The following is a 13,326-nucleotide window of genomic DNA, read 5'->3' as shown; positions in this document are numbered from 1 at the left end:
CGCCCAACCCGGGAGTGGGGGTGGGGGGCGGGGCCGGGAGGGGGGCAGCCCCCAGCCACTGCAGGCCAGGCCGGGCAGTGCAGAGGAGGGGCCTTTTGTGTAGGGCTGCCCATCCCTATCCCTGGGACTTCTATGGGCTGAGAGCCCTGGGTGACAGCAGGGACACCTGCACCTTTGCCCCCCCACCCACCTACTTGCTGGACAGGTGCTCCTCCCTGGGGCTCCCCTTCTCCCCTGTTGGTTGAGCCCTGACCAGGGAGTGGGGGCCCTGGGGTACCTGCTTCTCCCCAGAATGGGGCCTGATGGAGGACGCAGGGGGCCCTGCCTGCCCTGTCTCCAGAACCACACTCAGGATTATGCAGCCCCTCCCGGCCTTGGCCTCCTGCCCAGGAACGTGGGCACTTGGTGCTTTGAGAGAGGTGGGGAGAGCAGCCACTGCCCATCCAAAGCCAGTGGCCTTGGGTTCACTGTATCCTTTTTGCCCTGATCAGCATGGGGCCCAGGGTGGCAGCCTGGCGTGGCCTTGCTTTTGGCTCTGTCCACCCCTTCCCAGGCCTCATGGTGTGGTCAGGAGACCCCAGACCCAGGAGAGTGGCTGTGTCTTGTGGTGGGACAGAGACAAGCTGGGCAGCCGGAAGTGGCTACATTCCTCAGAGCTCCTCCCTGGGCCTGGCCTAGCAGGAGCTGCCCGAGGCCACCCGAGGGTGAGCCAGACCTCAGGCAGGCAGATGGATGCAGCCACAGCTCAGCGGCTTCAGGCAAGGAGAAAGGGCAGAAGAAATAAACATGGGATAAACAGGGGCTGTGGCCCGCGCTGGTCCACTCTCCCCAGGCAGTGTGACAGCTGGCACTAACAGCCATTGCCTGATGGCAGGGGCCACTGGGCCTCCCCGTGCCAGGGCAGTAGGTACACAGCCGGGGGAACCACCTTGGTGGACTGCAGTTCTGTGCTGGGCCCCCCCAAGTAGGCCAGGGATGGTGATGGGCTTTTGGTGGCAGGCTGTCTTCCTGTCCCCAAAGGATGTGACCACCCTGGCAGCAGCTACCGTAGGCCCAGCCTTGTGCATACAGAAGCCCCTGGGACTGTACCGGCCTCAAAGCCCCTGCATGTTCCTGAAGAGCAGGGAAACAGGAGCAAGTGCTGCGCTGACAGGCCAAGTTTAGAAAGGCGCTGTCACCTCACTACCTCTCCTAACCCTCGGGGACAGCGTTCCTGCCCCCTGTCCTGCAGAGGGCTGTCTTCTGTCCTGGGAGAAGGCCCGGAGACAGAGTGTGCTGATGAGGACGAATGGTGCCAAGCCCACCTGCCAAGGATGACAGGAATGAGTGGGGACTCCAGGATACCCCAATGCATGCCTGCTTCCTCCCCAGCTTCTGTGTGGCTCTTCCCTGCCCTAGCCTCAGGGGACTGGGCCTTGCTGTCCCAGAGCCCCTGGCACCTCCCTCCATGCAGGGGTGTTTGGCAGGTAGAGCTCCCTTGGAACCATGGACAACCCCCACCCCCTTCCCACCAAATAGGCCTGGTCCGCTGAGGGGCCTTAGAGCAGGGAGACGCAGCCAGGCCCGTGGACCCTGTGTGTGCCAGGTGGCCGCCCAGGCCAGGCATTCTGAGGAAGTGAGTGGGACTGGCATCATCTCAGGCCTGCCCAGCCCTGCTGGGGGTCAGCACTGGCCACCCTGCCACAGTCACCTGCCCATGACGACTCAGCGCTCAGAGGCACAGTCTGTGACTTGGCAGGGGGCCAAGCTTTGTCTTCCTGATTGCCTGTGTCACCCTGTCCCTAGCCTGCTGCTCTGTGTGACTCTGGTGCCCAGGGGCAGTTTTGGGGTCCATGGCCGAGCCTCCAGGAGTGAGGAGGCCCGGGCTCAGGAGAGGCAGATGGATGGTCAGGCCAGTGGGGGCCTGGGTGGGGATGGCAAGGGTTATCTGCAGCCACCCCAGGGACAGTGTGCTGGTACAGGGACCCACAGGACACATGGCCCCAAACCCCCAAGTCTTCAGGGCCGGGTTGGGTTGGAGGGTCTGTGGCTGTCACTGAGCCCCCCTCAGGACCCTTCCCCAGGGCAGTGAAGGCTGGGACGCCTTGCGCCAGCCCCTGCTGGACTCCAGATGGAGAGGGGACACATGTCTACGCACACACAACTACACACTTAATTAACAGGAGCCCTCGGTGCCCCTGCCACCTTCAGACCTCTTGTGAACCTGCGAGGGGACCCATCATGCTTCTCCCAGAAGATGGCTACGTCCTCGCTGTTGCCAGCCCTGACCACGACACTGCTGCTGTTGCCTGTCCTCAGGGCCACCAGGTCCCTGGGGTGCGGCACTCTGGGTGAAGGAAGCGTCTGTCCCACCCAGGAAGCTCTGAGCATCATCCTGGTCATGACACACGTGCACCCAGGAAATGTCTCGATGCCACCGTGTCAGCATGGGACATCTGGCCTCGCAGCATTCCTGGGCCACTCGCTGGAGGCTATGGGCTCTGTCACCCTGTCCCGTGCCCAGACCCACCCATTCCCTCCACCTAGGCGGGGCACCGGAAGCCCTCATGGCTCTGCCTCCTGAGGATAGGTCCAGCAACCCATACCATGTGAGGTGTGGGGCGGCAAAGGGGCTCTGACATCCCAAAGTCAGTCTCCCAACCCCAGCTCCCTCCCTGCTATACAGGCCACGCAGCCTCGCCTGTTTGACACAGAGGCCTCTGTCCAGTCTGACCCTTTCTGCGATGTGGGGAGCTGATGCCTGGTTCGGCAGCGTCCAGTACCTGCGGTCTCGCAGGTCCAGTACCTGTGTCCCCTCCAGGGCTGCTGGGAAGCCGCACCCTGGGCCGGTGACATGATGCAGAGCGTGTGCCCTTGCCAACCCCCCCCAGGGGACCTCCTAGGTCTCAGTGGGGGCCCAGCAGGCATCTCTCCACCCCGTGTCCCCTTCTGCCTGGTACTTGCAGTTCAAACCACTCTAACTTGGGATGACCTTGTTATTCTTTTTTTTGATTTCTTTCTTTCTTTCTTTCTTTCTTTCTTTCTTTCTTTCTTTCTTTCTTCTTTTTCTTCCATTTTTTTCGAGACAGGGTCTCACCGTGTAGCCCAGGCTGACTTCAAACTTGTGGTGCTCCTCCTGCCTCAGCCTCCCAAGTGCTGGGATTACAGGAGTGCACCTCCTCACACAGCTGATCTCGTGATTCTCGTTGGTCCCATAAAGAAAGGCCATGTGCTTAGCTCCAGGTAGAAGCACGTTTTGGGGTACCATGCACACCACACCCACTCTTTAGGGCACTTCCCTGCTCTGCTATACTGTTGTCTGGGTCATGAGGGCCATGGTCCTTCTCCTCCTCACACCCTATTGCCCCCAAGGTTCATACTTGGGACCCAGGACCCAGGGAGACAGGGGCCTCGGGGTGGCCTTGGGGGTGACTGTCAGAGGGCCCCCGGAGCCCCTGCATCAGCAGGTGGAGTCCCCTGCAAGAGGCCCCAGGTACCTCCTGCTCTTGAGCTTTTCCCGGAGCACAGCACTTTCCTGCCCTGACGCTCAGCACTTGGCCTGGGCTCTGGACTGCCAGTGACCGCTGCCTGTGTTCTATAGAGGCCAGGCTGCCTGGCAGACACAGCGGGCCTGGAGTGCACCATCCTGTGGGTGCCTTGCCACCCTTCCACCCAGCCCTTGCCGGTGACATCCAGCCATATGTGTCCTTTCTGCCCCACTCAGCGCTGGTGCCATGGAGAGGCAGGCACAGTGGGCATGGCCTGAGCCGGCCAGGAGTCTGTCCACCCTGACTCAGGCCCGGGTGGCTGGAAGTCCTGGGCTGTTGCTGGGAGGACAATCTGGTGACAGAGCAGGGGACACAGGGAGCCTGGGCCAACATGGCGTGAGGTCCTGGCCTGGCCATACCAGATGTCTCTCTACCCATCCCGGCTGCTCTGCCAAAGGGAGCCTGGTGGGCACCATCTGCTCACAAAGCCCTTGGTGTGGGGATCTTGGCAAGGGACAGCGGCCACTGTGCAGCCATGTCTACCGGTCCCTTTGACCATTCTGGGCTGCATGTCCCTTCCTGTACCTAGCTCTGGGCAGACAGGGCATCCCCTGAGCGTGGGCCTCATCCACGGACATCAAGGCCAGAGGGTGCCCAGGTACCCCTGGGGCCACCAGGCTGGGAGACAGGAGCTGGCCAGGAACGTGGAATGGTGGCAGTTTAGGGAGCCCCTGGTTCTGGCCTCCGAGAGCCACCCTCTGGCTCATCCTCAGCCTCTGCTATGATCGCCTGCTGGGCACAGGCCGGGGCGTGGAACAGCATTGCCATGCCCTAGGTTCATAGACACAGAGGGTGCCACCCGTCCATTGGTGTCCAGAGTGGGCTCTGAGCTCTTGTCTGGAAAGCCATATTTCCCAGGCCCTGGCTTCCCACACCATCGCCCAGTCTCATGTTGGGCAGCCTGTGGGCAGACAGGGATGTGTGTCCATGCTGAGCCCCGGGCAGGGTCACAGAAGGACTCGGTGGCAGAGGGGACAGCCATGGCCGATACTGGGGACAAAGGGCTACTTTTCCTTGAGTTAGGAGCTGGGGTGCTACAGCTGTGGAGATCCCTGGGGCTCCAGGCTAGGCCAAGGGGCTGCTGGGAGGGGACAGCTGCCCAGGGCCCCTCAGGAGCTGGGGACAAGACAGGCTGCTGACCCTGGCTGTCCTGGGGGCACGGGCTTGCTGTGTGGCTCCTCCCAGCTGCTGATCTACCCCTGGGTCCAAGGTCTCCTCCCTCTGCCTAGAGGTCCCACAGACCGGCTGTGAGTTGTCTGGGAATCCCCCACCCCTGCATTTCAGCCTGCTTCGGGTGCAATCAGCAGCAGACTGGGGTTTTCTCCCCCACACACACCTGCATGGGCCAGCACTCCACGTTCCCTCTCAGGAGCCCAGATCGGCTGGTTTTCGACTCAGGAAAGGACCCGCAGTCCCTGTCCCACCCCAGACCTGCAGCAGCACCCTGGAGGGTGTGAGGCCAGGACCCTAGCACATGGAGTCAGGCTGGAGTGTCCAAGGCTGAAGCTTCACTTCCATCCCGAGGAGGGTCAGGCTGTCCATTGGCACTGACTCTGACCCCCCTGAAAGCCTCAATGAAAGCAGCGGAGAACCTGTCTGCTCTGTGTGTGTGCACATACGTGCATGTGCACACGTGTGTGTGACCGGGGATTGAACCCAGGGCCTTTGCACAGACTCAGCTACATCCCCAGCCCCTTGTTTAGTTTTTCTTTTGAGACAGGACTTTGCTAAGACACAGGGAAGGGCATGGTCCTGGGCAAGGTGGTGCTTGGTGTTAGAGGGGCCCCTGGGGGGGCTGGCAGTTGGGGTGTCCTCCACTGATGATGCCTTTAAAGGCTGGCATGCTTCCTGGGTGCCCCTGCTCCTGTGGCCTGGGATTCCAGGGTCACAAGCCCACCTGCCTGCCCTGGTAAATGCCAGGGTGGGATGCCCAGGATGTGAGGAGGGGTTGGTTGAGGCCTGGTGGGCACAAGTCCAGGGCTCCAAGGGAGTCTCCTGTCTGGTTTCCCCAGTGTGGGGACTTGGGGAGCATTGCTTCAGTCTTTGGACGGCAGTACCAGAGCTGCACTGTCCCCAGAGGTCACACTTCCGCTTAGAGGGTCCGCTGTGCTGGGGGCTGTGCAGGACTCTGGCTCCACTGTTTAGGATCCCTTCTCCACAGGTGTTCAGTAGGCACATAGGTGGGGGGACGGAGGGGCCGCTCTGGGCCACAGAGACTGCTGGGTCTCTAGGTCTCACTTTGTCGACTCTGGTGGCTGCTCAGGGTGCAGTGACATGGTAGGGGAAGGTCCTGAAGTCCTAAGGCGTCAGCTACTCATGGGTTCCAGGTTCGGTGCTCACCCTCGGGCAGATGGCCCCATTTCCCTGATGTTGAGGACAGGGCTGGCACACACCTGAGCCTTCTCCTCGTGCAAGAATGGACATCTGGGTGCCAGGTGAAGGGCCTGAGCTCAACTCTGCTTCCGGGACATCTAGGGCCCCCGCCCTGGGTGCGGGCTACTCCCTCCTGGGCACCACCCTGGGCAGGAGCCACCCCTGGTGTGGCCTTGCTGTGGAGGCCCAGCTCCAGTCCAAGCGGTTTGCCTGGGGAGCTAGAGCCCTGCCCATGCTCCTTGGGGTGCATGGGCCCCTACAAGTATTCTAGAGACCAGGCCATGGCCATCTTCCTCCCATGCCCCAAACTCCTGACACCTGCAGGGGTCTCTTTTCTCCATGGGAGAGAAACCCTGTGGGGGTACATGAGGGGGACGATGGCTCCCCTCCACCCCCAAGGCTTTCTAGCAGCATGGAGAAAGGTCGCCCCCTGCTGGGTCTGTGCATCACAGCCAGGGACCTGAGTTGACATCAGCCAGGTGGCCTGCCCCAGGGTGTAGGTCCCCAGATGCCAGCATTTGGGGTTGGGATAGGAGTGGGAGCAGGTTAGCACCCCAAGTTGAAGCCCCTAGGTCTAATAGCATGTAGGAGAGTTCTTGGCACGTGATCTGGGGACCGGCGCCCCAGCAAGGGCAGAGCCTGAAACCTGGCATGCCCTCACCCGCAGCCTCCTTACGTGTCCCCAGGGTCCCCGAGGTGCCCACAGCCTCACTCTGGCCATGTGAGTGGCTCTGCAGGTTTTGGCCCTGCGGTGCTGAGCCACCTGCCTCTGTTTACCCACCCACCTGCTGGACCCTGGCTGTCTCAGTGTCACCTGACTGCACTGTGCTCCAGGCCGCTGTCCTCTGCTGTGTCCTGCTGGCACCTGGGGCTGGGCTCTGCCAGGGTCTCAGGGACCCAAGAGCTTCTGGGGCTCTGAGTGTGTGCTGCGTCTCCCCACCAGGGCAGGGCTCAGGGGCAGGGGAGACCTGAGGGGGGCAGTGTTGTAGGTGTGTGTGTCCCGCCCCACACCAGGGCGGTGCAGCTGAGGCTCCTGGCAAGGGAATAGGGTTCTCAGGCTGCTAGGGGAGAGCAGGAGGCGTCTGCGAGGCCTTGGTTTCTCTGGCAACCTCTGGGCGGGGCAGCTCCTCCAGTACCTGAGCAGCTACCCTATGGCTCCAGCTAGGGCTGCCTGCTCCTGGCTGTTGTAGCAGGCCATAGCCTCTGGCCAGCGCCCTCTCCCCAACAGGGAGCCCGGGAGGTATCCAGAGGGTGAGTGTCAGAGTGGCTGCCTGAGCCCTGCTCCATCCACCCGGCACCTTGGGAAGGAAGAGGGTGGGAAGCCAGAGGGCAGAGGCAGGTAGGGAGGCCCAGGATTCTTTCTTGCCTTGGACTTGGCCTCGTGCAGATGTGTCCCCTCCCTGTCAGTGCAGAGGCAGCCCCGGGAGCCCCGGGAGCTGGAGAGCTCAGGTCTCATTAGGGGGCCTGCACCCTAGATTATCATCAAATGACCCGTAGGATGTAATCCTAGAGACTCGGGAGGCTGAGGCAGAAAGACTGTAAGCTTGAGGCTAGCATGGGTCACTTAGAGAAACCTTGTCTCAAAACAGAAATTAGAAAAGAAAAAGGGTTGCAGGTGTTTCTGTGGTCCAGGGGCAGAGTGCTTGCCTAGTACCCACGAGGACCCTGGTATGGACCCTGGTGGACCTGCATGGCCCAGCCCCTGGCAGAGGTGGGGAGCCAGGGGAACTGACCAGCACAGACCCCCTCTAGCGTGGCTCACCAGTCCTGGCCCTGCCAGGAGCATCTCCACAAGCCTGTGAGGTGCAGTGGATATGGTGGCAGTTGTGGAAGGAAACGCAGAGCTGTGACCCGAAGGCCTTGGCCTCCATGACCATGCCCAGCCCTTGTGGACCGCAGGTCCTTTCCCATGTAACTTTCACTTGCATGCAGCCCAGGCCATGGGTGTGTAGCAGTGGCTCCCTGGGATCCCAGTTAGGGGGCCTGTCCAAGGCAGGGACTCGACTCTGCGCTGTGTAACGAAGGTAAGGTGACAACATCATCCTCAGGGGCTCACGCAGGGGCTCACATGCCTAGGGGACATTGCTGTCTCTGTGGGCCAAAGCGGTGAGCAGCAGCCTGGCCAGCCCAAGTGGCTCAGCACAGCAGCACCCGAGGTAGTAGGGCTGGGCCCCTGCTGGAGCTAACCCGCGCCAGGAGGCTGCTGAGCTCCCTGGGGTGGCTGGCCAGGTCCTCTCAGAGGCATGGCAGGCCCACCAGGTCATATGAGGGCCTCTTGGAGACTGAGCCCCAGGTGGACAGGAGGAGCGGCTCTGGGACAGGGCCACTCATCTCTGCTCCACCTCCCCTGCAGGGCCTCCATCTGGCCTCCCAACACGCCCTGCTCGCAGCAGCCTCCCCGGTCTGTGCTGTGTCACCCTGTCCCCGCCCCTGCACCTGCCACCACCTCAGTGTAGGCCCTATCTCTGGGGGCACGGCCGGCTGGGGCATCAGTGGCTGGGGGCACAGGGTACAGGGCCCAGGGGGAAAGGGGAGCAGATGCCCCGCCCTGGCACTGGTTCTGCAGAGCCCTGTGGGGGGTGCATGTTGCATGCACAGTATGTGGTATATAATGTTGTGTGTAGTGTGTTGTGTCACCTGTTGTGTGTAGAATGTTGTATTGGCACTTCCTGTGTTGCGAGTAGTGCATTATGCATGTAGTATGGTGTGGGTGTAGCATGTAGTGGATGTCACATGTTGCATGTTGTGTGCACGCTGTGGGTGTAGCATGTTGTGTGTGATGTGTCACAGGCAGGCTGTGGATGATGGGTAGCCTGTGCCTTTCACTTGTCATTCCATGAGACCCATCCCACCCCTGCTGTAGGCACTCAGGGCCCTGTCCCTTTCTTGGTGGCCTCAGGGCAGGCACGGCCACAGCAGCCGGAGGCCAGGGAGGCACTCATGGTGGCAGTTGGGTGCCATGCCAACACTCAGTGCCAGCTGTTGTTGCTGTGGAGAGCGCTGGGGCCCCATGGTGGTGGGCGTGGTGGCCTCGCCCTCGCTGGCCCTGCTGCCCAGGTTTGTGTTCCTAGGACCCAGAGGTGAGGAGTAAACATTGTTGCTAACAGGCATAGAGTGCCTGCTGGTCATTCATCAGGCAGCAGGTATGGCTGTGCCTTGTGCCTGTCATAGCTGTGGGGCCTGGGGTGTCACCTCCAGCAGACCACACAGGGCAGTGGTGGGTGAGCTGGCACTTGGGATGGAGGAGACTGAGGTGCCCGGGCTCCCAGCCACCATGCCCAGCTCAGCTCCCGTGAGTTCCTGAGTCTTTTGCCCTCTAGGAGCCTGGGCAAGGTACTAGTACCTAGGAGGCAAATGCCAGGGCAGGGTCTCAGGGTCCCTATGTACACCTTCTTTGGGACAGGGAAGGTTCAAGGCCCCTGTGGCTCCAGAAAGTGGCCCCTGTGTGTGGACTCTGTGTTGCCCACAGACCCCAGGGACCCCCTGCCCTGGGGGGGGCAGGTTATGGGCGTGGCTTGACTCCTGGCCTCGGAACCCACCAGGACTTGTGGCAGGCTGAGCCCGGACACTCCATAAAGTAGGGGTGCCGACAGGACACCCCCATGGGATGCTTCTGGGCCCACACTGTCCCTGCCAGCTCTTTGGGGAACCTTCTGCTCCCCACCAGCTGACCAGCTGGTGTGGCCATCCAGGGGACTGGAGGGTGGTGCAGGACCTGAGCTGTGCCACTGTCGTGACACCAGCAGAGGGAGCCTTGCCCTCAGGAGCCTAGGGTCCCACCTTCCATCTGGGGGCCACAGTACTGCACTGTTGAAGAGTGGGAGGGGGAGGTCCAGCACACGAGGTTCCTGGCTGCTGGACCTCAGCGTGGGCTTTATTTCCTACCCACCAGGTATCTGTGACCAAGTGCTTAACTCTGCTGTGTTGTGACAGGGATGTTGGGGCCTCCAGTGCCCACCTCTTGAAAACGTCACCACGGGACACATGTGAGATCTCCTCCATTTCAGCCTTGAGGGGTGACGTCCGCAGGGGAGCTGCACAGAGGCCTTGTCCTGGACACCAGGTTGGGCAGACTTGGCAGACTTGGACGGTGCTGCCGCGGGAACCTGGCTGCAGAGGTACTGGGGTGCCCAACCCCACGGTGGGTGCCTGGACTCACACCAGGAGTGCACCAGGACTTCCTGCTCTGAGGCTGGGGAGGTGGCACACGGGGGCATTTGCCCCCCACATTCTGAGTGCAGGGCTTTAAGAGCGGCCGGGTCAGGGCAGGAGCTGCTCAGGGGTAAGTGCTGGTCCAGTGTGATGGGGCAGGCCCAGAACTGCAGAACAGAACGAGCACCCTTGGGTGCTCCCCAGGCCACCTAGAACCAAGGTACCCTTGCCTTTCTTGGAGGACACTCAGGAGGGAAGGAGCATTTTGGGGATTCCTGGCTCCCCACTTCCCGTGCCTGAGGTTAGCCTGCAGCTGGGGTGAGCCCAGGGCTCCGAAACCCCCTCAAGGCGGGAGCTGGCGCTCCTGGCCCTTAAAGCATCTGGGGCACAAGTGGCAGCTCCAGGCTCTGTCATGGGTGACACAAGGTTATTATGCTGTCACCAGGCCACCTGGAATTCTCCTCACCCTAGGTGGCAGCTCATTAGGAAGCCCCACCCGCTGCCAGCGGGCCCACACCCACTGTCCCCAGTTTCAATGACCGTCCAGAAGGCTTGCGCTTGGGTCAGGGGACCAGCGCAGGCGGGCACCCAGGGCTGGCAGTGCCAGCCATCCCAAGAAGCCATGGGTGCCCAGCTGTAGGCGTCGAGGCCACCATGTGACGACACCACTCCCACTCAGCCCCTCGCCCACCCCAATCCTGGGTGGGTTGCCCACCTGCCTGGGGGGCGCGCTGCTGCCCTGCACCAGGGAGACCCTGAAGCTGGGCCTGTCCTCCCCCAGGGTCCTGGGGACAGGGGGCCCCGGGAAGGCTGGCACAGAACACAGGTAGGGACAGCGTGGATTGAGGATACGTTGCTAGCATGGGTCAGCATGGGGCCAGGCCCGGCCCTCCCAGTCTCAGGGTCCCTGTCTAGATGCTGGGCTGGTCTCATGGGGTGTGGACAGGACTTGGGACAGCCAGGGCGGGTCACGGCAGGACCTCTCTGGCCCTTCTGCCCTCTGAAGTGGGAAGGGGAAGCGAGGGTCTTGGGACAGCCCTGCTTGGCTCAGGAGCTCAGTAGTGGGGCTCCAGCCTGATGGCTGTGCCTGTCTCTCCAAGGGAGGACAGGTTCCGGCGGCCTGCGGCTGAGGACTGTGTCATGGCCATGCTGCGTTGGCCTGGGCCGGCCCAGCAGCCAGGTGCCACTGGAACACATCGCCTCCTGGCCTGGTCGGATACCAGTGACACTGCAGAGCCATGGTGCATAGCTTGCAGGCTGCCTGTGTGGTCCTCTGACCAGGAGGCCCAGGATGGGGACAGCTCAGTATCCTCTGGCCCCCTGTCTGGCTCCTCCGGGGGCCATATGCCTTGTGCCCCTCCCCATGGACCCTGGAAGGAGAGGCCACCCCTGGTCTCAGCATTGCAGCAGCTGCCCAGAAAGAGTGACCCAAGGCTAGAACGGCTGCGGGACCGGATCCGCCAGCAGGCATGGGGGCAGGCAAGCTGTGCCTCCTTGGGCACCTCAGCCCCCTCCAGCACCTCATACCTCTGCTCCACCTCCACGCTGGCGCCCAGGAGGAGGACCCGCAAGGTGACAGCCGCCCTTCCAGCCCCCGCACACCCAGGTCCGCGGCAGCCCCGGGAAGGGGGAGGCTGGGAGGGAGGCTGGGCGAGGTGGCCGCATGGGAGGTGTGTAAGGTGCCCTAGGCCCCAAGGGCTCCCTGAAGCTAGCTGGAGATTGGGGAGGGTATCATTGCTGGGACTCAACCCCTGACAGGCAAAACTTATAGGAGGGGGACTCTGTCTTGGCTCACAGTGTGTGGACATTTCAGCCACGGTGGGGTGGGTGGCTCCAAGCTGGGTGGTGTGGTTCAGGGGAGCCTATCACAGCACGATGTCAGGAAGCAGAGAAGAGAGGAGTGGCAGGGAGAGGGACTCTCCCAGGCCACGCCCCAGTGCCCAGCCTCCAGCCTGGCCCCACCTCCTGTTTGGAGGAGCTGGCTATGGTGCCCCATGGTCTAATCACCTGCCACAAGCCCTGCTTATGATCACATGAGGCTCTTGGGAGACATTGTGATCTGAACCACAACAGAGGGACTTCCAAGCCAGGTCTAGGATAAGACAGACTCTCCGGGGAAGACGGAAGAATAGGCACATGCAGGGCTTATGGGAGGGTCTGGGCCTGGCATCTGTCCCTGCTGCCCTGGGGTATATATGAGAGTTTAAACAGACAGCAACATCTAGGGGCACCTGCTTCCCTCCCAGTGGACACAGAGCCAGGGCCAGGGTGATAATTAAGCGGGTATCTAAAGAACTTCCCTGCAGAAGGTGGGGACCCCATCTAAATGCTTAGCTGTACCTAAGGAGATGGGAGATGCTTGCCATTTCTTAAAAAAGATATTTGCTTACATTTAAAAATCATGTGAAAATACATATAAAATTTAACAGCTAGATACCGTGGTATATGACTATAATCCCAGCGAGTAGGGGGGCTGAGGTGGGAGGAGCTCAAATCTGAGGCCATCCTGGGTAATTTACCAAGACCTTATCTCAGATTAAAAACAAACAGAAGCCTTGTAGTTGTAGTTCAGTGGTGGATCACCTGCCTGGGGTGCATGAGGCCCTGGGTTCCACCTCCTATGCTAGAAAGAAGAAAAGAAGAAAAACCCCAATTCTCTCTGTCTATCTCTGCCTCTCTCTCTCTCTCTCTCTCTCTCCCTCTGTGTGTATATATATATATTTTTTTTTCATCAATCATCAGATCTTTTTGCACAATTTTGGGTTTTTTGGTGTTTTGGGTTTTTTGTTTGTTTGTTTAGTACCAGAAATCAAACTCAGGACCTCAGGCCACATGCTTGCCGGGCAGGTGCTATGCCAGTGAGCTACATCCCTGGCCCACAGAATTTTGCTTTTTGAGACAGCAGCTTGTAATGTATAGTTCATGGGGCTGGGGATTTAGCTCAGCGGCATAAGCACCTGCCTTGCAAGCAGGCGATCCTGAGTTCGATCCCCAGTACTGAAAAAAAAAAAAAAAAGTCACTTGTTACGTAGTTCAGGCTAGTCTTGAACTTACTATGTAGCCAGGCTGGCCTTGAGCATGTGGTGATCCTCCTGCCTCAGCCTCCCGAGTGCTGGGATCACAGATATGTGCTACCGTGCCCAGCTGCGTAAACAGGGTTTCAAGCTCAGGCCATGACCCCCTTGCCTGTGTGTGGTCCAGGCCGTGCTGGGTGCCGAGCAGGAGGCCCCTAGAGCTCCCTGCTGGTGTGAAGCCGCCTCAGGAGCCATGTGTG

At 60.9% G+C, this 13,326-nt stretch overlaps 1 protein-coding gene across 26 annotated transcripts in view; it reads left to right on the top strand.

Moving 5' to 3' along the window:
- Positions 1-13: 13 nt before the first annotated feature.
- The window catches only part of Ccdc187 (coiled-coil domain containing 187), a 43,590-nt gene continuing 30,277 nt past the window's right edge, over positions 14-13,326 (top strand). For 24 of the 26 annotated variants that reach the window (XM_063244344.1, XM_063244349.1, XM_063244348.1 and 21 more), the window contains exon 1: positions 14-11,658. In XM_063244344.1, coding sequence (XP_063100414.1) covers positions 11,130-11,658 — 529 coding nt within the window. In that variant the 5' untranslated portion in view covers positions 14-11,129. The remainder of the gene's footprint in view (positions 11,659-13,326) is intronic. The other 2 variants (XM_063244345.1, XM_063244351.1) reach the window with 2 other exon arrangements.

The sequence above is a fragment of the Cavia porcellus genome, unplaced genomic scaffold (assembly GCF_034190915.1).
Source record: "Cavia porcellus strain 051 isolate PalLab524CR breed Dunkin Hartley unplaced genomic scaffold, mCavPor4.1 scaffold_49, whole genome shotgun sequence".
Lineage (NCBI taxonomy): Eukaryota > Metazoa > Chordata > Mammalia > Rodentia > Caviidae > Cavia > Cavia porcellus.
The sequence above is the reverse complement of the archived record's forward strand: the minus strand, read 5'-3'. Positions and strand labels throughout refer to the sequence as shown.